The sequence below is a fragment of the Crocodylus porosus genome, unplaced genomic scaffold (assembly GCF_001723895.1).
Source record: "Crocodylus porosus isolate Cpor-Errol unplaced genomic scaffold, CroPor_comp1, whole genome shotgun sequence".
Lineage (NCBI taxonomy): Eukaryota > Metazoa > Chordata > Crocodylia > Crocodylidae > Crocodylus > Crocodylus porosus.
In genome coordinates this window covers 234,194,545-234,218,796 of record NW_017728886.1, presented here as the reverse complement: position 1 = coordinate 234,218,796, position 24,252 = coordinate 234,194,545, and the positions used below count along the sequence as shown (strand labels likewise).

General features: G+C 44.2%; 1 protein-coding gene across 1 annotated transcript in view; it reads right to left on the bottom strand.

Annotated features, from left to right (window-relative positions):
* The window catches only part of VPS13B (vacuolar protein sorting 13 homolog B), an 869,608-nt gene that overhangs the window by 148,807 nt on the left and 696,549 nt on the right, over positions 1 to 24,252 (bottom strand). Inside the window, exon 35 of the mRNA XM_019545488.1 lies at positions 594 to 1,001. Coding sequence (XP_019401033.1) covers positions 594 to 1,001 — 408 coding nt within the window. The remainder of the gene's footprint in view (positions 1 to 593; positions 1,002 to 24,252) is intronic.

Here is a 24,252-nt window from a genome sequence, read left to right as displayed (position 1 = left end):
CTAAGGGAGGTGCACTGCTCCAGCCAAGTGGCTAGCCAGCCCCATACCAGCAGAGAATCTCTTCCCAGCCCTGCGTCCTGCCTCTGGCCAGATGAGAGCCACAAGGGTGGTGGTGGAGGGGAATGGAGGATTTTCTTGCACAGACCCAGCTCAGGCTCTCCTAGCTCCAAGCCAGCACTGAATCTCTCTGCTCCTCCAGCTCCTGCTAGCTGTGAGCTAGAGCCCAATGAGGGTGGAGGACAACATGGGATGGAGGCTTCTGCTGCAGAGACTTGGCAGCCAACTGGGGTGGCCCAGAGACTCAGCAGCCAATTAGGGTGGCCCAGAAACTCAGTTGTACTTGGCAGTGGGGAGCTCACTGAGGGTTGTGCAGGAATGACTTCAACCTGGTGGCCGTGGTCAGTGCAGGCAGCCTGCACGCCCCCGCACCAAAGAGTGAACGTGTGTTCTGTTCTTTCCCAAATTAACCTAGGGTGCCTATAACTTAGATTGCTTCTGCCTCAGGCTTTTTGAACAGCCATACCTGGTCAAAATGAGTAATATAATGTCACTTACAGAAATAAGTAGCAATATATATTTTAAAAATATCTTACCTGGAGTTTTACGCCCAGCTTTGATGTACAGGCTTCCACTGAGGTTTGATAAAGATGCTGACAGGCAAGGTTGATTAGGGTGTGGAACGGTCTCCAGAGAAACAACCAGTTGAACAGTATGAATGGAAATTTTCTGAAAGCAGGAAACAGCCCCCCACAACTTTTCTTGGACAGAAACCTTTTGCCCTTCATCAGCATGTACTACAGGGAGAGGATCCTTTATATAGGACAAACTGCGTGCCGATGTGTCATCTTTGCTTGGAATAGCATTGGTTGATACAGAAGCCTCTTTGTTGGTTTCATTATCATTTGGATTCATGATTTTTTCTAGAAAATTATTTATTTGATCAAGTTTGACAAAGCTAAAGTTTGCTTTCAATGGCTTTGATATATCCACATTGATGTCAGCTGTGGAAAAGAATTAAGAAAGGCAAAAACATTAACAAAAGTTGTCATACTGCAATTATTTTAATACAAAAAATGCTTTTTAATTTTAAATCTAGCAAATACTTATAGCAATATTTCTTCTAGGATTCATTTATGTCACTGTATCAATAGTAAAACACAAGAGAACAGCTTTTCTCTAAATAAACTGGCTTTGACGAATCACTAAAATTGTTAAAGAACAGTGATCACTGTTTATGATTTGAAGGAAGGAAACCTAACAAACATACATTTATTTCCCTGTATTTTTTCAGGCATCACCATGGACTTCTGAAAACAAAGAGACCTAATCTCAGCATGTGGGAGGATAAGTATATAAATCTTTGTCCATCACAATGAAATATACTCCTCCTTCCCTTGAGTTTTAATCACGCAAAATAACGTATATAAACTCTGAAAACCCTCAAGCCAACCATGGAAATGTTCACCACATTTAAATAAATAGATAATGTATAATTTTTGATTTTCTCTCAGTGATCATGTAATAATTCTTAATATATTTTTGTGCTTAAATGTGAAATACAAAACAAACTTAGATTTCTTTGCTAAAGTACTGGAGGCAGAAGACAGCACACAAATAACCTTTTAAAATATAGTTTTCCTTTCTGTAAAATCCTCGTAATATTTTCTGGTTGGCTTTTCTTGCCTTCCTTTTTTGTGTCCTTGTGTGAAAAGGTATTTAGCAGAATTTACAGATTTGCTGGAGTCTGCCACGGCCACACTGTGCTATAGCCTCAAACTTGTGGCCTATGGGCTGCCAACTGTGCACCTTAGCACCTGTGCCATCCCAGCACCCTCTGGTTAGCTGAAAATCTCATAGTCCATCATTATGAGGACACTCAAATACTATGGAATGCACTGGTTGCAATGAAATTTCTGGTAGTTGTGATGCTGCATTCTAGCAAAATACCAAGATGATTACTGTACAGCTGCCATGTCGAATTTAGTTAAAAATTATTTCTGTGTTACTAAATGCTTCTCACAGCTAGTTGGTGATGGCATTCTGCAGAGACATCTAGGTTTAACTGGTTTTAATTTTTGCTTTGAAATTCAGCTTTTACTCAGTACTAAAGCAAAAGCTTCTTCCTTGGGAGGGGAAAATCTTTTTCATTTTGCTGGTGTTTGCAGCTGCAGAACAAAATCTGATCACTTTCATTTATGCATCTAAGCCATGCAAAATGTTAACAGTAAACACAGCACCACTCGAATCTACATTTACAATAAATTCACACTGGAGACAAGGTTTGTTGGAAAGTTCACACAGGTTGATGAACCTTTCCATCAAAACTGGGCCAAGACTCAAATAATTTTGAAGTAACTACTTGTGCTTTTTACTCAAAACCACGTGAGATTTGTGGTGCAGCCAGATGAACCTGACTCCTCTGCTCTTTAGGGTCAATAGAACTTTCTGTTGCATGTCAAGGGGAAGGTTGAGGGCCTTACACTCTGATCAGGAATGCTTAATATTAATAGAGATGGCAGTGAATCTGAAGCACATGCTGAAGGGCGTCCTTGACTGTGGGCCTTAGACACACATCCTTAAAGTTATTCCACAATGACAAGATATATACTTGCTACTGGCCGGGTCAGACTTCTATGATGTCTATAGGGAAAAAGTTCAGGATTTGATACATATAACATTTTCTAAGAAAAATAGTATTAGTGGTTCACTGGCAGGAGTTAGCTTAAAATTAAAGCTGAAGAACCTCTAACTCTCCATTTGAAAAAATAGCTTTCTGAAAATATTTCCTTTTGTTCTTAAACTTTCCATGTTAAATTGAAAGTTAGAGCAAATGCTATCTGAGACTGGGAAATACTAGAGAGGCACGTACAGAAGTCAGAAAGATGGGCAGAAGATAAAAAAAAAAAAAAAAAAAAAAAAAAAAATCACCCTGCCCCTCTCCCATCAGAAGAAAAAAGAAGGAAGGGCAAGCTATGACTGTAAGGGGCAGATTTTTAAACATGTTTAGGTTCCTAAAGGAACAGATGGAGTGATGTAGCTGTGATGTCCCAGGAATTATGCTAGAAATCAAGATTTTCATGGGTGAAAATGTTTTTTGGACCAACTACATAGCAGGGATAAAGACAACCTTGCATTATATAAAGTTGTCTAACTTTATCATGAGCATGAAGTTGGTTCAATACAACATATCACCCACGAAAATCCTTGCTTCTCCCATAGGTTAGGTACAGACATTAGACTTTTACTAGTATAAGTGCTAGGAAACCGGTTTAAACCCTTAGCAGTACAGATGTTTAGTGCACACAAACTGGTTTAAAAGTAGCAGAACCCAGTCTAAGATAGACCTGGTTCAATGTGTACTCAAACTTAATCAATTTAGGTTAGGTCAAAGAATCAAACTTCTGTACCCGATCCATTAACAATTCATGTTAGGTTGCTGCCCGCCAGGATCCCAGGAGCCTTTGCTAGCTCCCCCTCACAGTGAGGCATGCTACCATTCACCCCATGATTGGCTGCTCAAGCTGAGCACCCAGCCAGCCCTGCTCCTGGGCTGTCAGGGTGCCTATACAGTATGCAGCTAGGCCGCTCCAACATGATGCAATTACAGTGCGTCAGAGCAGATTTGATGAATTGAGTCTGGTGGGGCATGGTAATTACTGTGCTCCAGCAGATTCTAGTGTCACGTGTTGAAAAATGGCACTTTAACTTTGATGAGCTTTAGTTAAATCATCCCCAACATGATTTTTCAGTGCGGGGACGCTGATACACGTGATGCTCTGGGCACTTTATTTAGAGTGGCAGAGCCGCTCTAATTAAAGCGCCCGCCTTCCCCCCTGCCCCACACACACTCCCGCAGTATGTGTATAAATGCCCTCACAGAGCCAAGTCAGCACAGTGGCTGATGATAGTGGGGGGTAGGGGGAGGGAGAGGAAGGGGTGCTGAGGCATGCTCTGCTACTCAGTTGGGCTCCTTTGGTTGTGCTTGCTTGCAAGGGGCATAGTACTTGGGTGGGTGTGTGGGATCCCAGCACCTATGCCCTACACAAGTGGGTGCAACCCTAGGGAGCATGACTGTGCTGCAAAGGATGGGCCAGCTGCTTGCAGCTGACAGATGCCTGTGGCTGATGAGGACAGAGGAGGGGGAGGGAGGTGTGCTCTCTCATACCCAGCAGCCAGTCAGGGTGGCCAGGTCTGAGCTTGGCAGTCTCTGGCTGCTTGGGAAGCCCACTTGTAGGCAGCCCGAGTGCCACCCAACCTGCTGGCCATGGTCAATGCATGCAGCTTGCATGTCGTTCCCCACCCCCAAGGGCAAACATGTATTTTGTTCACCCCAAAATAACCTACGCCACTTGCAGAAACCTGCATAAGCTTTACCGATTCTGCCTTGGGCTTTTTGGATATCTTCACTTAGCCATAAAAAAGCTAGTGGGCACTTAGTGGGATTTTCTAGAGCACTGAGATGTCTAACTTCCCTTGAAATCAATAGATCTTAGAAGCCCAGGCGCTTCTGAAAAACCCATAAGGTACCTACCTATTTTTTAGGTATGTAAATTTATCTAAAAATGTGGTCCTAACACTCAATCTTTACAAAATTCATCATTCTACCCCTTTCATTATGCAGAGGGAGAATGACAAATCAGGTTACAGCCTCATGTGCCAAGAGCCCCCCAAAGCAATGAGAGAAAAGACAGAAAGAGACGTTCTAAGTAAATAAACACATTTTTTAAAAAGTGTAAAAATGTGTGTGCAATATTTTCCAAAACACCTGAGTAACTCTTCCCACTGGGATTTGGATTCATAAACTATTAAGGCAGTTCTGAATTTTTTAACCCATTAGATTAGCTTTATGCATCTACATAATGGCTGTATAGGATGAAATTAAAACATGTTCTTTGTACAACTCTGTAAGTAAATATTAAATGTAAATGGCAAGGAGTAACCTCATTTATATATATTTTACTTCTTTTTCAATATCACATTTGATATGATTCTTAATGTTAGCATCACATTTTATAGGCATAAAGTATAAATGTGCTATAATACTTATTCTGAACACAAGTGACACACTAAAAACCTAGCATGAAGTGCGTAAGAGAGCCCTAAGGAACAGATGAGGAATTGTCCAACAAAGCTCTGTTGGGTTCTTTAAGATAAAGACAAAAGTGCTAATTAGGCCAACTAGGACTGATGTGCACTGGCAGCACTGGGTAGGGAAACTTGCATAGCACCTGTGTCAGTATTTCTGTACTTAATCAATGCCATTAGTCACTTAGGCTAGGAACTGATATTCAAAAAGCCAGAGCCTGAATTGATTCAATCTTTTCAGTTTAGTCTAACCTGCCTAGGTTGAACCAGTTGGTAACAGGTTCAACATCAACAGGACAAACCTTCTCTCTGGACTGATGAACTATGAGCACATGCCTGCAGTTGCTCAGGCCAGGCGCCAGGGGGTGCTAAAGCATGCCCTCCGCTGCAGGGAAGCTGTCTTGGGAGGGGCATGTCCAGGCTGAACTGGCCAGGGAGGGGTTTCATTCCCCCTCTCTATCCCACCAGCAGGGACCCGAGCTGGGTCTGCCAGACACTCCTCCCTTGCTGCTGCAGCAGTAGGGCACCATGGCCCCTAAGGCAGATGGGGGCAGGGAGGAGGTTGTCTCCCCTCTACTCCTATTGGCAGCTGGGTCTGACTGCTGTCACTGCCATGCTTGCTCCCAGTGGCAGAATAAGCCACCTGCTGTCCCCTCTTCCAGACACCGGCGGTAGGAGGAATAACCCATCCCTGCCCCCTCTCTTAAGGGGCTCTGTCTGGCCATGCCCCTGCCCCACTGCTACAGTGGGAGGGGACAGGGCCCTTGTTGGGGGCAGCAGCCCCTTGTCATAATGTCAGGAAGTTCTGTCCCCAGAGCACCGCAGCCAGGTCTATCTGGCCTGGCTGCAACAACAGTTGCTGGCACCGCTTGGTCTAAGCAGTGGCAGCAGACAGTCTGTGCTTGGGGCCAGCCCCCTCCCAACAGGACAGCCTGAGTGGTGGCTGTGGCTGTGGCTGGGCCAGGCAGATCTGGCTGTGGTGCACCAGGGGCAGAATAGGGAGTAATTCAGTTCCCACCCTCCCCACACTCCTGCAAGGCCCTGCAGGCAGCATCTAGCCCTGCTTCCGCCTCCACCCACATGCTGGAGCAGCAAGTGGGAGTGACTGTGACTAGGGCACTAGCTCCCATGCCCGTTTCCCCAAGCGCCAGCCTCTTCCTAGTGGGGACTGTACTACGGGGCTGGCAGAGTTGCTATGGAGCATGGTGGCATTGGGGGCACTTGCAGGACTTTGGCCTGCTCTGGATGCTGTTACTGCTGTGCACAGTCCCCCACAGCACTGTTGTCCCACAGCACATCACCTTCTCTGGGATGGGGCTCATGCTCCCCAACATTACGACAGGGGCTGCTGACCCCAACAAGGGCCTTGCCCACTCCTGCTGCAGCAGTGGGGTGGGGGCATGACTAGATAGGGACCCTTGGGGGGGGGGCAGGGATGGGGGCCTATTCTGCTGCAGGAAGTGAGTTAGAGAGCAATGGTGAGCAGACCCAGCTGCCAGTGGGCATAGAGGGGAGACCAGCCCTCCTTCCTTGCCCCCTCTGCCTCAGGGACCACGGTGCCCCAGTGCTGCAGCAATGATTGGGGAGTGCCCAGCAGACTTAGATAGATAGAGGGGAATTAAACCCCTCTCTGGCCAGCCCCCCTACCCCTGCCTGTCCCTGCTCTGGCTGGGAAGCAGGGGGATAGGGCCAGCCCAGCTGGGCTGGAACAGAGCGCCCAGCCCAGAGAGTATGCTGGGATGCTGGGGGAGTCTGGTTCAATTAAACCAGGAAAGGGTCTGGGACAGATATTGCATGAACTGGTTTGAGCCAAATCAGTTAAGTCCGATACTACATTCAACCAGGTTTATCTCAAAATGGTTTCAGCCATTTTGAAACTGGTATAAGTGTCCCCACATTTAAAAAGGTGGTGGGGGTGCTTGAACTAAAGCTCATTGAATGAGCCTGGAGCATTGAATGAGCTTTAGTTCAAGTGTCCCTGCTGCCATTTTTAAGCATGAGGACACTGATACAGGAGACACAGCAGTGCTTTAAAGAAGCTCTCAGAGCCACTCTAATTAAAGCATCACCCCTCCCCGCCACCCCTGGAACACATGTAAAAGCGCCCTTACTTTCATAAGCACTGAATTCATCCAAAAAAAAAAATAGCGCTAGAAATTTAGTTCTAAAATGTAGTGCTAGAACACAGGAGCAATACAAAACAGGCTATGTGGATAGCTTAACTGTTTTTCACATTGTGTGTCACACAGCAAAAGTGTTGTCATGCTTGCTAATCTGACAAAGTTTTATAGTTGGTTATTATTATTCAGTGAATCAGACCTTAAAGAAACTGGTGGCAGCCAGGAGAATAATTGCAGAAAATTTAACATTGGAGCTTTCATTGCAAATATTTTAACAACCTCATAATGACAGAGATTATTTTTACAACTAGGAAAAGATTATGCAACAGGATTCTTTGGCATTGTAAGTAAAACAAATAAATAAATAAATTGAGCAACCCATGTATTTAGTCTTGACTCTGTTTTACATTTTGTCTTTAGCACTGCAAAAGTAATATTAACATTTGCTAAAAGAAAAACACAGTTAAAGTGACAGATAAATTATATCTCTCAGAAGAAATCAGTGACATCATAAAGGGGGCAAACTACAGTGACAGGTGAAGATAAGTGAAGTTTTCAAGCAGTTCCTTAAAACTCCACAATGGGTAAAGGGCCACTAAAAGCTCTGGATTTCTCCAGGAGGGAGCTCCCAAGGTACAAGAACCGAGTAAAACAGCTGAAGACCACCTTTTGAGGATGATTTCACCAACCTAGGAATGGAGGCAAGGCACATGTCCTAGGAATGGAGGCAAGACTACAATGGGTCACGCAGCAGAGATTGCAGGCAGTATGCTACCTCAGGCAGCGACACACAGGCCACAGTAACCAAAACAGCCCTTCAGAACTGTCTAAATTCACCAGAACTAGGATGATGCAAAGGTGTCTAAAAAGGTCACCTTTGCATACACGAACTTCAAGATCTCTGCTTCATCCCTGTTCATCTGCTTCATATGCAGTACAGAATTTCATAGATTCAGAACAGGATAGAAACACCCTTGGTGGTTTGAGGAGTCTCACTGTTAATAAACGATTGAGGGATCCTTATATATGCCGACAGATTGTGATCAAGGAAAGTATATGCAAATTATACACAGGTAACACTGCACTAGAAGATACATAAAAACATTTTTTTGTCCGGTAGGAAGTGCAACTGAATTAATCTGCTTGTCTCTCTCCTGTGCTTTTTTCTTTTTCCGTTACCACATATATCTTTAGATTACCAAGTAAATCCACGTCTGTCAATTATTAGTTTCTAATTACCCTTCACAACTTTCTGAACAGCTACTAGGAAACAGAATGATTAAATGACTATTGAGTTAAAAGGAGATTAGACAAATATAAATAAATTACACTTATTATATGCTCCCACCACAGCAGGAGATGACTTAACAGTGTAAGGAAAAGAATCGCATTGCAGTAATGAAATCAGAGAGGGAGTTCAAGTCCCAGAGGTGATTCTATGGAGTTTATGTTAATGCACACCTTGTGGGGGACCAAAAATCAACTGGAATAGTTTCCTGAAAACTGTTTCCAGCTATTTTCTCATTTAAAATGTTCCAACTTCACTTGACCCATTAGTCATCATATTACTTACATTTATTATGTATTTTGAAATCTATTACAAAAAACCCAATGGATTCAATATGGCCTGTTTTAACAAAATCATAACATCTATAAAAGAAAACCTATAATCAGCTTTCTGAAATTTCTGTCTGAAACAATTTCTTCCTCTGTCATTTTATTACTAAAGTATGACAAAACTATCTTTAGGTACAGACTTACAGTATTGTGAATATCTCCCCTCTTTCTACACAGGTACACTGTAATGAAGTCTTTGTATTCTGAGTTAGGGAGAGCCATGTAATTCAAAAGGAGTAGATCCATGGGTAAGTATTGATAAAATAATCCCAGTGAGTGGAATGAAAGGTTCTATATGCTCATGCAACAATCTGATAATATACTACTATGGGTACTCCTCACTTAATGTCATCCTGGTTAACGTTGTTTCTTTATTATGTTGCTGATCTATTAGAGAACATACTTGTTTAAAGTTGCGCCGTGTTCAGTTATAACATTGCCTGGCCGCCGCCTGCTAGTAGGTAACTACTGTGACATAATTGGATTCGTTTAACATAGTTTCGCTTAAAGTTACATTTTTCAAGAATGTAACAGCAACGTTAAATGAGGAGTAGCTGTAGTTGACCAAGTCAGAATTCTTCTGCTGATAATTACTTCACATATATTTTTGGAACAGTTTTCTCAAAAGTATTTCCAATAGAGAATAAGCCCTAGCTCAAGGCAGGTTCACCCCTGACTAAACCATCCTAGCCAAGTGTCTGGTGAGCCTTCCCTTAAAAATTTACAGGGATGGAGATTCCACAAGTTCTTTGGCACTATGTGCCAATGCTTGACCACCCTCAGAAAGTTATTCACTCTAGACATACTCTAACAAGCCTGAAAAATAAGCCTGGATCTGATCTTGGGGAACTTCTGAACCTGATGTTGACAGGAGACATCTGCAGAAAGGTTGAAATCCCAAATTAAAACTAAAAAGGATCACTCCAAGGGAGTTCCCCTCCCACTTTGGCAGTCAGAGTTTTCACTACCCTCATCAGGGAACTAATGATTTTGATTATTATTAATCATCATCACAGGACTGCTTTGACCATTCTCTAGGGCAAGCACAGTTTAGTGAAGCCTTCATGAGATTGGGCATGAGTCACAGAATCATAGAAAAGTAGGTCTGGAAGCAACCACACGAGGTCATCTAGTCCAACAGTGTATCCTGCAAGAGGTTGGACTAAATGACCCATGAGGTCCCTTTCAAATCTATCTTTTAATCTGCTTTTGGTATATATGAAATATAAATAGAACTTAAAACTAAAAATATCTGTATTAACTCTTACTCTCTGGAACATATGTATGTATGTTGTAGCATGTTCATCCAACAACTAAGGAGTTTAACACATCACACTTTAACTCAGAATAGTTATGTATTTGATTTGTAGTTGTCACCATTACAAAGCCTATAGATATGGCAAAGTTATATCAGAGATACTTCACATGTCTCTTTACACTCGCATGTTTCTTTACACTTAGAAAGAGAAATACAAAGGTTCAAAGTCTATTCTGCCTACTAGGTATCTAATATTTAACAATTGCTCATGTAGGAAAAACACATCACCTCCAGAAGGCAATCCCACTCAGCTGTGATGAAGCATATAGCTCTCCCATTCTCTCACTAGGCAAAGTCCCATGTGTCCTTTGTGTTGGGAACCACTTCACTCAAACATCTTCTTGAATCACTATTTCTGACTGACAGCAGCACTGACTTCAGTGAAAAGTAAACCACAGGGTGAAGAGTAGGAAGGGCTACCCACCTTTTGCCTAGTAGCCTTGTGCCCAGGATCTAGGAGACTTATGTCATTATACCCCACTTATACTATTCTGGCCTTTAGTCTCAATTTTATTTAGGCATTTTATCTAATGACCACTGAATATAACACTTAAGAGGCCTGTGTGAAGCGGCTAGTATTTGCTTGAGATTCAGATTTGGCCAATTCGGGGGACAGTGATTCAATGTGGTGATTCGAATCACTGGCCTAAATCTGATTCAGAGATTTAGCTGTGGCCAAATCAGCCAAATTGGGCAGGCCCCATTCCCCGCCCGCTGTCCCAGCCCCATCAATGGCTGCCACACCTGGACCCAGCTCCCCACTCTGAGAAAAAAAAAAAAAAAGCTCTGGGTTCACAGGCTGCTGCCAAGCTGGGGGGGTGGGGTGATCCCTGCTATGCCCCATATACCCCACTGTGTGGGGGTCTCTGCCATGAGCCCTCCCAACCCCTGCCCGCTCTCCCAGTCCCCCCCTCCCTCATGGCTGCCCCACCTGGCCCCAGTTCCTGGGTCTTTAAAAGCAAAAAACAAAAAAACTCCAGACTCACCAGCTACTGCCAGGCAGGGGGCAATCCCCAGTGCTCCCCATGGCCCTGCGCTGCATAGATTCAAAGGCTAAGTGGAACTCAGGTATCCCAGTCCCTGGGTAAATGCCTTAACTACCTCGCTCCTGGGCAAAACTTTGGAGGTCCTCTTCCATCTTCTCTCACCCAGCCACATTCTTTACACAGCCATTGCTGTTTTGCTATCAAAGCAATTTGGCACTTACGAGGAATTTTTACTTCCCAGGTAGAATTGGATTGCAACAGAATTTAGGTGGAGACATGGAGGCAGCTGTTCTATTTATTTCTGAAAATGCACAGGATCTTTTCAAACCCAAATAAAGGTATAAAAGGAATGTAGATAATAGCAGTGTTGTGGCCCTACATGTGACAGAACAGAATGTAGATACCTAGACACCACATAACAGACACTGAAACATCTTGCAGCTGAACCTAAGTGTCTAAGCTTCTGATGAAGGCTATGGGTTTGATATTAGGAGGTGCCTTATTTGAAAATATTAATAGAATTTTTTCACAATTTATACATTACCTGCATTATGTTAAGCATTTTATGCTTAATTGGTTAATCAGAAGAGAAACTTCATGACAAAACAGAATAACCTCATAGGTATAGGATCTTTTAATAGAGAAAAAAAACAAAGAAGAAAATTTACTTCCTTGGTCTTTTCACATCTTATAATTGAAAACAGATTTTTCCTACCCTCCCAGAGGAATGGAAGATGCCCAAACCTTTTGCCCAGACTAATATCTGTTTGGAACTAGTAAAGAGACCTAGACCTAATTCCACAATTCTCAGATGTCACAGTTAATGATGTAGTAGGTTCTTGGCTATGAAAGCTTATACTTCTCAGGACCAGATAGTTCCACCTTGCCTTATCTTCTGCTTGACTTCAGACTAATACAGGTGTGTGCTAATGGTAAACTCAGTGACAGAAGACAACACTGTCTTATCTATCTAGGAAGAACAAAGATTTTGGCCACTCACTCATGATACAGGGGGATACCCATTAATAAGTTTAGATATGAAGGGAAACTCATTTTGAAAAGGGATGAAAAGACTGGATAAAAAGAGAAAAGAGGAGAAGGTGTGGAAAAGTTTCCAGGAAGAACTATGGAAAAATATGATTGGAGAGGAGAAAAGTAAATGATGAGATGGAGATTGAAAAACCTAAATGAACAGGTTTACGCATTTGGGCCTCCACTTCTTTGACCAGATAGATCTTATATAACCCTTGGTTCAGATGATCAACTTGGATTCTAGGAAGCCCCTTTTACTAGGAGTGCCTGTGATCCAAAGAACCTAATCATGAGTTTGCTTAGATACGGTGGTAGCAGCAGTATTTTTTTAAACATGTATTGTGCTGGAAACAACACAAGAAGCATTCTCCTCCACTCTGTCCACAGGACTCAAATACTTAGATTGTGTATTGGGTTTTGATACCATGGGAGACTTGGAAGTCTCATTCATGGTGAAGAACAGGCTTTTTTAGGAAAAGACTTCAAAGACTTTTTAGGAAAGTTTTCAAAGACTTAGGCAGAAGCAGGTTCTATTCTTACAGGTTCTCTCATGACATTTCTGAGAAGGCCTTGGGGCTACCACAGATATTAAATGAGTCATTTCCAAAAAAACCCATTTTTATGCCTATCTGAAGCAAAGACATTTCAGACAAGAGAAACACATTTTCAACACAGGTTTTATTCTCCATTTTACTGCAAATCAATCAGATTTTCAGAATGGAATACTAGGATGTTATGTTCATGGGTGCATAGGTAAGCTTTTGGCAAAAAGAGCCTCTATATTCCTTTTTGCCAGGATACATTGTGCAGCACATCTGAGGGGAGATGGAGTTTAGGAGAGTGGTTGTACCTTAAAGAGACTTATATGGAGGGTGCAAGTGCACACAATTCTAGTACAAAAAAAGGACAGAAAGTGTAGCAAGACAGCAGCCTAGCTAATCAGTACATTCTTGAATGAGTTAAAACTCAAAAATGGATTTTTAGAAAAAGTAGAAATTTGGCCATGTTACTAAGGATAAGGGTATAGCAGAGAAAGAACAAGAAACGGGTAGGTCCATTAGGGTATGGGGAGGGCAATCTAGTAATGGATGTGTTGAAGGGTGAATTATTTAATTATTTTACTTTAGTCTTCATGAATAAGGTCACCTCTTAGATGATAAGAGCAGCTGGTGGCATGCATAATCAGCCTAGAGTAGGGATGAACATATTAGAGATTACTTAGAGAAACTGAATGTTTTCAAGTTTGCAGGACTGTGGATAAGATGCATCTCAGAACAAGGTATTAGCTGAAGTAATTGGAGAACCACTGAATATTCTCTTTGAGAATTTGTGGAGGTTGGATGAGGTCCCAGATGACTGGAAAAGGGCAAATATAGTGTCCATTTTAAAAAGAAGGGCAGAAAGAGGGTTCAGGAAGTCACAGCTCAGTCAGTTGGACCTCGATAGCCAGAAAAATTATGAATCACTTCATCAAGAAATCTACTTCTAAGCACCTAGAGAATACCAACAAGATTACGAACAGCCAACATTAATTCATCACAAACAAGTCATGCTTCAGCAATTTGATTTTATTTTATGATAAGATGATGGGCTTTGTAGATGGGGGGAGAACAGTGTACTAGACCTTGACTTTAGTCAGGCTTTTGACACCATTTTACAAGATGTTCTCATTAGTAAGATAATGCAATACAATCTAGATGCAAATACTGTAAGGTGGACACATAACTTATTGGATTAGTGTGCTCTAAGGGTGTGTATAGACAAAACGGGGGTTTACTTCACCCTAAATTGAAGTGGTGGGTTTTTAAAAACACCACTTCAATTTAGGGAGAAGGAAACCCCCACATTGTATATGCCTATGTCTTACCTGCCTCTCCAGCAGTGGGGAGGGGAGGGTGAGCTGCCAGCAGTTTGAGAGGTCCCTGGGCTATGGGAGGAACGGAGAGGGCCTGGTGCCTCCCTTCATAGGAGTGGCGCCCCCCCCTCGGCCAGTGGCACCCAGTTCAGGCAGTCCTAGTGGCATGACAGCCGTGGAGAGAAGGACTGGGTCCCTGCACAGCTGATGCAGGCAGGCAGGCTCATGGGGTTGGAAATCAGGCTTGCTGCTTTTTTTTTTTTTTTCCCCTTCCTTCTGTGGAACATGCATTCCTGGGCCGCTGCCAGGCTGCCTACACAGCTCCTAAGCTGCATGGAGCTCAGTGCTTCACTCCACAGCTGTATGGCAATGAACTAAAACTCCTCAGAGGTGTTTTAGTCTGCTGTGCCCTGAAGTCATTCAAGGCACATTACATCGCGGAATGTGCTACAGCAGCTGGAATTAATGCACAATATGCTGCCAACACATGCAAACACCAATGCCATTAAAGTGGTGCAAAAGCATTTAACTCACTTTAAAGTGTCGTGTGCACATGCCCCTCATTTTGTCTACACACACCCTAGGTGTCTTATTGGGAGAAAGTATTGAGCGGGACTCTGATCCCAGAAGTCTGTCTGGGGTACAGTACTGTTTAAAATCTTCATTATTGATTTGGAGGATAGGGCTGAATACACACTTTGCAAATTTGTAGATAACACCAGACTGGGTGGAGTTGCAGACACAAAGGCTAGGGACAGACATTCAAAAAGTCTGAACCTGAACTGATTCAATCTTTGCAGGTTAGTGTAACCTGGCTAGGCTAAACTGGTTTGTAACCACACAAACATCCCCTCTGGACTGAAGAAATGCAGGCACATGCCTGCAGTGGCTCAGGTTAGAAGCCAGGGAGCACTTGAGCAGCCCTCCTTTACCCTCTACAGTACTGAGTTGAAGGGGTGTGGACAGGTCCGGGCAGGATCCTCTGATTAGAGAAGGGTTCCCCCTCTTTGTTGATAACAGAGCATTTATCAGCTCTGTTATCAGCATTTATCACCCTAAAAGTCTCTCTCATTATTTCAAGCTCTTCTTAAATACATTTTTCCAAGGAAGGAACGGAGGGACATTACCAGCTACCCATTGATTATCTCCAAAAAGCCCTAAGCCAGCACTGTCACGCCTGTCTTTCTTTCGTCTCCCACAGCACTGACCATAGCCAGCATGTGGTATGCTAGCCAATGCTGATAGGTGTCTGAGTAAAGCAGAGTGGAGGGGCAAATCCTTGCTTCAGCAAGGAGTGAGGTGTGGGGAGGGGAGTAGGAGGAAGCCAGGCAGATGCTGCTGTGTCTGCAGTCTCTGCTGGAGCTCCAGCCAGGGAGCAGAGGGGAGGGGCCAGCCACGCTGGTCTGAAGCAAAGAGCAGAGCCTTGTCCAGGGTTGCAAAGCAACTGGGATGCTGGAGTACTCTGACTTAATTTAAACCAGGAAGGGGTCTGGGGCAGACCGTGCATAAAATGGTTTGAGCCAAATCAGTTAAGTCTGACACTACATTCAACCAGATTTAGCTTGTTGCAGGCCAGTAGGGGGCGCTCCTGCATTGAGCCACCCACCTCATTGCACCTGACCACCTTCCAGGCTCTGAGTGCCTCCCTAGGGGTGTCTCGCATCCAGCTGACCCCCTTACTGGAGCACACTCGCTAGCCTGGGGGTAACGTAAGCTGCTACCACCCCAAGAAGGGACTCTCTTGGCCCTGTGTCCTCAGGGAAACACAAGTCTAATAGTCCTACGGGTACTCAACCCAGTACAGGCACTTGGGGCACTTTCCAAAATTGGGGGCCAAAAAGGAAAGTCTCCCTTAGTCTGCAGACCTAAGGGGCCTCTTAGGCATAATTTAGACCCACCCCTCAATAACTCTCTTACACCGGTCACAAAGGAGAACTTTATTGATTACAGGTGTAGGGTGAAAATAGGGTACAAGATAGAGCGTTATCATAGAAATCCAATAGAGCAAAACAATCTGGCTGAGGTAGCCTTTTGATCACGCATCTGAGTTACTGCCAACTATATATCTAATCAGATCTCGAGTAGCTTACTCACAAGCATCATCCCGAGGCTGTTGGAGATTCCCTCTGGAGGCAGGCTGTTCCCAGCTCATGAGTTATGGGGGAGAGAGCCAGTTTCAGATGGTAAACTCCTCTCTAAGTCTGAGTCCCCCGCATGGCTGTTGCCCCCTCCTCCTGGGCAGTCTTAACTTATATAGCCCCTGTGGCCTCGTTCACCTGGTCCAACGGAGGCCAGCACCTGTTGGCTGTTGGCCAACCAATTTGAAATACATCACTAGTTGCCGGGCAGACTCTAGCCCACCAGGTAGAAGCACTCCCCACCCAGGTAGCTGATACGAGTCATGTAACCAGAGGGAGCAGGCTTCCCCTCTCCCTCAGGAATGTAGCCAGCTCAGGTTACCTAAAGAGATAGGGTAAAGGTGTGTCTCCTCTGCTGGGCCCATCCTAATCAAATTGTCACTGCACAGAGATTTTGGGGAGAAACAAAGGTGGCTTCCTGCCACATAGCTCATACCAGTTTTAGCCATTTTCAAACTCATATATGTGCACTGAGCATCAGTTTGAATGTAGTATCAGACTTAACTGATTTGGCTGAAACTGGTTTATGCAATGTATGTCACAGACCCCTTGCTGGTTTAAATTAAATCAGACCCCCTGTGGCAGGGCACTGTTGGTGTCTGCCACTTTAAGGGCTGAGCCAAGGAGCCAGCAGGTGCTTGACTGCGGTGGCCATTTTAGATCTCTGGCCACCCATATAAACAGAGCAGTTTGCTGCTGGCAGGCCGGGCAGAAACATCACCTGGCTGCAGGCAACACCTGAAGGTAAGGGCAGGAGCTTAAGGGGATGGTTTGGAGGCTCCTGGTCCTGGGCATGACCTAAAACTGCACCTTCCTGGGAGTGGGTGGCCTGATGGGGCTCCCAGTGGTGCAGAAGTCCATAGGAAATACTAGGCCAGTCAACCACCCTAGTGAAAGGCGGATCAGGGCACCTTAATAGCTCCAGCTCCCACAACTGGGTGGGTTACCCCATAGTCAGGCCAAGAAGGCTAGAGAGGGGGCTAGAGACTCAGAAACCTGACTTAAAACACCCTCAACTGGTAAATGCTGGGGCCAGGACCAGAAAGGTCAAAAGGGCCAGGGGCCCACCATGAGGGATGTCCAGAGCTGAGGGCCTGGGGTTTCTGACTGGCCTTGGAGGTGAGGCCAGGGCCTGTGTGGCCCAAGATCCTGGAGGGGCCACACCCGAGAGGAGGAAGAGCTCAGGGAGTTAGGCAGTACTGAATAAGGGTGGAGTAGGCCGCCTGATTGGAGGGATCTAGTTGGGGTCTTGACTGAAGGATTCTGGGTCCCAGTATGGGGCTGATAATGCTATAAGAACTGTAGAAGCCATCTGCAAGGCTTAGGCTGCAGTGTAGGGCAGGAATGGAGCTGCAGATAGCGCCCCCTGGCATCTGGGCAAGAAATGGGAAGCCTCCCACCTAATTAATATCCTAATTATATATCATCAAGGCATGGCAGGAAAGGAGGTGGGTGGCTGCCCACAGAAACAGGTGGGTGGGCCAATGTCAAATAGGCCCTGCGGAAGCCCCCTATTACACTCCCCCAGCATCCCAGCATGTTCTCTGGGCAGGGCAGGGTTCTCTGCTCCACAGTAGGGCTGGCCCCTCCCTTCTGCTCCCTGGGTGCAGCTTTGGCAGAGACTTACAGGCACAGCAGTTTCTGCCTGGCTTCCTCCTGCTCTCCCCTCACCACTCCCTGGTAAGCAGGGATCCCCTATCCCCTCTGCCGTACACAGACACACAGTATTAGCTAGCAGACCACATGCTGGCTATGGTCTGTGCTGTGGCAGGTAGGGCTTTTTGGTGCTAATCAACAGCTCAGCTAGTAGTGCGTCTCTGTTCCTTCTTTGTTTAAGGGGAGTTTGAACTAATGAGAAAGGCTGCTTGTTTTCTGATGGGGTGATAAATGCTGAAAACAGAGCAGATGAATGTTCTGCTATCAAGAAGCGGGGGGCACTCCTCCCTATTCCTGCTGGGGCCTGGCCATACCCACCTCAACTCAGCCCTGCAGAAGGAAAAGAAGGGCTCTATTGCCACCCAGCTTTTAGCCTGAGCCACTGTAGACATATGCCTGCATTTCTGGGATGTCTGTGCAGTTACAAAGTGATTTAGCCTAGCCAGGTTAGACTAATCTACAGAGATTGAATCAATTCAGGCTCAGGCTTTTTGAATGTCTGTCCCTAGCCCTAATCAGAAGTGTGGAGACTGCTCCAACATATTGGAATTCCAGTGCATCCAGTGGCAATTACCATGCTCCAACAGCCTCTTGCGTCTCCTGTATCAGGGTCCCCATACTTTAAAAAGGTGGCAAGGGCACTTGAACTAAAACTCACCAAATGAGCTTTAGTTTAAGTGCCCCTGCCACCATTTTTAAACACAAGGATACTGATACATGAGACACTGTAGCACTTTAATTAGAGCAGCTCTCAGAGCCACTCTAATTAAAGCACTGCCCCTCCCCCACCTCTGAGGCATCATATACTTTACAAAGCCATGACTTTAGTGAAGTTTAACACCTTTGGCTTCTAATGATCAAGTAATCCCTGAGTCTACCATCTTACAAGACTCAGCATAACATAGTTTAAGATGTAAAATGGTAAAAATAAAAAAAACAAACGAACCTTGTAGGCAAAAAGGAAAAAGAAACCTGTAGATGTATGTTCCTAACTGCCAGCTACTTTTTGACCTGATAAAGAATGCCCTACATTTGAAAGCTTGTCTGACTTTATTTTAACCATGCAGTTGGCTCAAGAAAAGATATCACCCCCAATACTTCCTTTGAAAAATGATTCTATGGCCAGCTACAATGGGGCTGGGAGGAAAAACAGTTAAGAAAAGTATTGGTATCCTTATTTTACAGATGGGAAAATTGAAAAGCAAAAGCACTGTTGTTCTCAGCAGGGCCAATTAGATTAAGAGAAATGCTGCACTAACACAGCTGAGAGAGTTTACTCAGAGCTGAGTCACTGTAACAGGAGAGGCGTCCTAGGGTCGCCGTGCTCTCCCCTAGTTGCCCATGCCAAGCTGCCTACAAGCACCCTCAAATCTCGCTCGCCACGTCTTGGTCTTGTATATATTAAAGGGAGGCTGCCTTTCATCCTCTTGGCCATGGTTCTCCTGCTATTACTTGTCCTGTCTCTATAATAGGTGTTTTGTGCACCCTGGCCTTATGGGCTATGTGTGGCTCCAACCACTCCTGCACCATGCCCCAAGCCTCACAGATGTCCATTCTTCAGTCTCATTCGACACTTCGCTATCACCTCTCTGCAGCCCTGTCTCTCGCTGCGCCTCACTGGGTGCTTGGGCTCTCCACGACCTTGTCTTGCTCGGCCTTACTGGGCCCTTGGAGTCGGCACTCTCTCAATACTACATCCTTCTGACATTTGGAGTTGGCACTCTCTCTATACTGCGTCCTTTCTGGCGTTCGGGTTTGGCATACTCCCAATGTTGCCCTTCTGGCATTTGGTGGTTGCTGCCCCCTCCTCTGGGGCTTCTCAATCATGGCTCCCTCCTCTGGGGCTGGGATCTCCATGTGGCCGTGGCTCCCGTATGAGGCCTTCTCCAACCCCTAATAGCCTCAACCAAACCTCCGGGCTTCAATAAACAAAACACAAGCCCCTTTGCTATAACATAAATCTAAGCCATCTGGCTATAACAACATTCGAGCCACTCCAGGGTTTCTCCATCTCACCAGTGTCACATTGTTCAGGCATTCAGGCCTCTTCCTTTTCCTCACTCAGGCAGAGCTCCCTCCCCCTTGGTTGCCAGCAGGGAACTGCCTGCCTGGCCTCAGCCCTGGGGTTTAAATGGGAGGCAGGCCCTGCCCCTTCCGATCACCTGACCGCAAGCAGGTGTGGGTCACTGGCTCTCTCTAGTTGCCCCAGCAACCGGCACCTGAGGGGTTATCCCGGCTCTCCAAGTAGCAAGCACCTTGATGTCCTGCTACAGTCGCATATCTCGCAACACTATGTTGTGATAAGAACACATACCCAAATAAGTTCAGTATTATGTACTCAGAAATAATAGAGTGTTTTACGACTAAAGCACAGCATTGACAGTCACAAGTTCTAGGTTCCTTTCCTGGCCTTTCCACAAATTTGCAAAATGAAAAAAATTCAAAGGGAAGAGGCAGAGGCAAGAGGACAGCAAAACATAGAAGCAGATCTTAAAAGTACACAAATGCTGCCAAAGGATAACAAGGGGCAGGGAAATTTCTCAAACCGTATAAATGATTTAAAAACCCGAGTATTATATTCAAAACTGACTTAAGCACTTCGGAGTTTAAATCCAATGACTTTCAATTAAACCTAGATGCTTGAATACACAAGTCATTTCGGTACTTTGCTTAAAAATACTCTTCATAGATCTACATCCAAATGAGTCTCTGAATTCTATAAATATAATATGTCCTAAAAAATGAATATGTACACGTTGTTACATCTATCTGGAATATTTCTGTTTGTCATCTTAATCAAATAAATGTCATTTCATGGCTAGTGTCAGTGGTTCAAAAACGTGTTGGTGAAAGAACAATGAAAAAAAACTGCCAGAGAGCTAAAACCTTTTTTGCAAATGACCCTGAGTTAATTAGAAAAGTCTGCACCCTTGCCAGTTCCCCTTCTCACGTGTCAGTTCTCATTAAATCAAAAAATTCTCATTTCAAAGTTAACAAACACCATGGTTAACAAAACTGTTAAACTGGGATCAAGTGGGCACATTCCTAGGTTTATATATGATGTCATGCTAAGCAGCCCACAGCTGAACTTGCAAGAAGTATGAATGAATTTTCAATATATTAAGTATCTGATCTAATGCTAATTTTCTCTCTATAGGCTAACTGTGCTGGGAACAGGTGGCCCTGCTTTCAATTATGGAGGGCTAGCATGCCAGTGTGAGGCCTGGATTAGTTCACCTTCTCACAGGGAATTTGCCTCGGTTGGGAATGGATTTATTATGGCTTCACACGTGGAATGGAGCTCATGTCAGCTGAGGGCAGTGACACATCATATGATTCAAATTAACCTGCTGTGGACTGTTCCGTAGGGCAGATATTGTGTATTAAAATGACGACATTTTAAAACAGCTTGAAAGAAAGCAGGATTGCCGAAATGCAATGGTTCCAATTTGTTCCAACTAATCTGTCACCTGCTGGAGATATTATTCCAGTGGGTTTTTGGTAGCTGCTATTTTCCAGGTTTCTCCAAATCACTGACCTTGCTAATGAACACAATTATTGCTTTTGGAGGTAAAAAAAATCCCTTCAAAGTGAGGGCCTTAGTGGGCTGTGTTTGTTTGCTTTTATGTAAAAGTGGAGTCATAGTATTCATCACGTCATACAAACAATGTAAGGGCAGGATACAAACAGACCAAAACATGATTTTGACCTCTGTTTCATCACTCAGCAGAGGGACTAAATGATATTTCTTAATCTGATTGGATAAAGTGTTCTATAGAAATTTATCCCAAATGGCAAAAAAATCAAAAAGCTTAATAATTTCATACTTAAACTAACATCTTTCCAAGACAATGTTAAGGAAAGAGGATTTTGGCACAGGAAATTTGTATTTTGCTTTCATTTGTACTTTTAGGGCAAATTATAAGACAAGTTATACTTTATAAATTACTCAGACTTTTGTAACATTACTTAGAGGAAAAATATGTTGAAATACAGCTTATGACCCAATAAAACGCATCTGATTTTTTCTAGCTTTAAAGTAGGATATAATAGGGAAAGATAACAAAATATTGTACTATTTAAGCAAAGTGGTCATCTTTTTTGTTGTTGGTTAAGGAGATTCAACATCAAAAGTAACTAACGGTGTGGCTGTATCTACATGTGAACAAACAAATATACTAGATTTAATATGAAAGAGATGGTTGTGCATCTTAATGTAGCAGAAGTTTAAAACTTTGCAACTAATTAGTTACTATAAAAAGGAAAATAATTGTTCTTTAGTTCATGTTTTGGGAGTAAAGTTAAGGTCTGTTCCCACAGGTGCAGTGACGAATGCTTATTCCTCTTAGGATCCTATTACCTAAGATCTGGAAGAAATATTATTTTTCTTTAGTTGCCAAAAATGTACAAAATAATCAACTCATGTGGCAAGAAGTGCATTAATGTATCTTGTTATTTCTATTTAATTAGTGGTTTTCAAGTCTAGCTGCTTGCTGTAGTTTTTTGATCTTTAAGTTAATAGAGAGTGACAATCTGGCTTCCTGTGTGGTGAAAGAATACAATTTTTCTAGGGAACAACATCTACTTATCTACTTTAGCTGACAAACTGTTTACAATGTGTATCATTTTATCTAGAATAGTAAATACTGGGAACCATGCACAGACTGTTTGTTAACAGCTGTTAAAAAACTGTTTGTTAACATCATAAGACAGAAGCATGAATGGTGATCTAAGCTGGAAAGCAAATCTCACCTTTCTAAAAATATATTCCTAAGGAAAAATGATCTATTGATTAAAAACACGTAAATGGTTGATCTGCTTCAGAACTATATACAGTTATCAGTAAGAGCAATATTCAAGTTTCTGCTGGCATTTACACAACTTGATGAACGCGTTGACAAGCAGATTGGCTGTTTTAAATGACTGCCATCTATTTCACTTGTGTATACATCAACTAATTAGAAAACAGATATATAAAAATGGACATAAGCCCTTAGATGATACTTCAAGTTGCAATATACTATTTTAGAAATGCTCATAATACACCACTAGACCATGGCTGTCCAACTTCTGAGTGGCTGGGGACCACGTGTCCTCCCCCCCCCCAAACACCTCCCAGCCATATGGGCTAGAGACAGACTTTACACAAACTGGCTTGCATGATCAGAAACTGGTTTAAACCTGTAATAGAACAGATGTTCAGTGCACATAAACCAGTCTGAAAATGGCTGAAACTGGTTTGAGATAAATGTGGTTGAATGTAGTATCAGACTTAACTGATTTGGGTCAAACCAATTTATGCAATGTGTCCAAGACCCCTTGCTGGTTTAAGATATACCAGACTCCCCCAGCATCCCGGCATGCTCTTGGGGTTCTCTGCTCCACAGCAGGGCTGGCCCCTCCCCTCTGCTCCCTAGCTGCAGCTCTAGCAGAGACTGCAGGCTGCTCCCCTGTCTCCCTCCCCATGGCCTTGCTGAGACATCTCTGTATATTAGCTAGCAGATCATATGCAGCAGTTGAGGACCGCCCACAGATGCTGTGGGTGTTGCTGGGTGGCAAGAGTTGTTGGTGGGGAGTGGCGGCCCCCGCAGGCACTGCTGGCAGTGTTGGTGGTGCCTTTTTGCAGCAGGTGCACTGCCAAGCTCAGCGGCTGCATGTGCACCCACATGTACCCCGTATACATTGCCAATGACCTACACAGATTGAATCAATTCAGGCTCAGGCTTTTTGAATGTCTGTCTCTAGCCATGCTGCATAGGCCACACACCCCTGAGGATACATGATGGGTGGACTGCAAGCTGTGTAGCATGAGCCTCCCTCCATCATGCAGCATATATCCCCCTTAAGGTAAAGCAGGCAACTCCCATTGCACCACGCTGGTATCTCATAGTGGCGTGGGGTCCCTGGCTCCCCCTCATCCATGCAGACTGCTTTGTTACCTTCAAAGATGGGGGCACACAGCAGAAGCTGGAGCTAGTGAGCCCAGAGACTCTGGAAGCAGCAACAGGAGAAAAATGGGTGGAGTGGTGCATAGACTGGGAGCCTAGCAGCTACATGTTAATCCCTCAAAAGCCACCAGTTAGACAGTCCTGTACTACGCCATGGACAGATTGGTGCAGTATATGTACTAGTACAGGGGTGGCCAACCAGCAACACAGATGCCACAAAAGCTGATGTTAGTGTCCTGTTGAATTAAACTGCTCCACCTTTTCTTAAGAACAGCTACTGCCATTGTGTTGCCCTTCTTTAGCTATCACAGTATCACAGGAAAGTAGGGCTGGAAGGGACCTCACAAAAACATCTAGGTTTAACCTCTTCCTCAAGGCAGAATCATTCCTTACTAAATCATGAAGACTTGGGGGTCATCATTGACCACAAGATGAACATGAGCCTCCAATGCGATGCTGCGGCTAGTAAAGCGACCAAAATGCTGGCGTGCATCCAT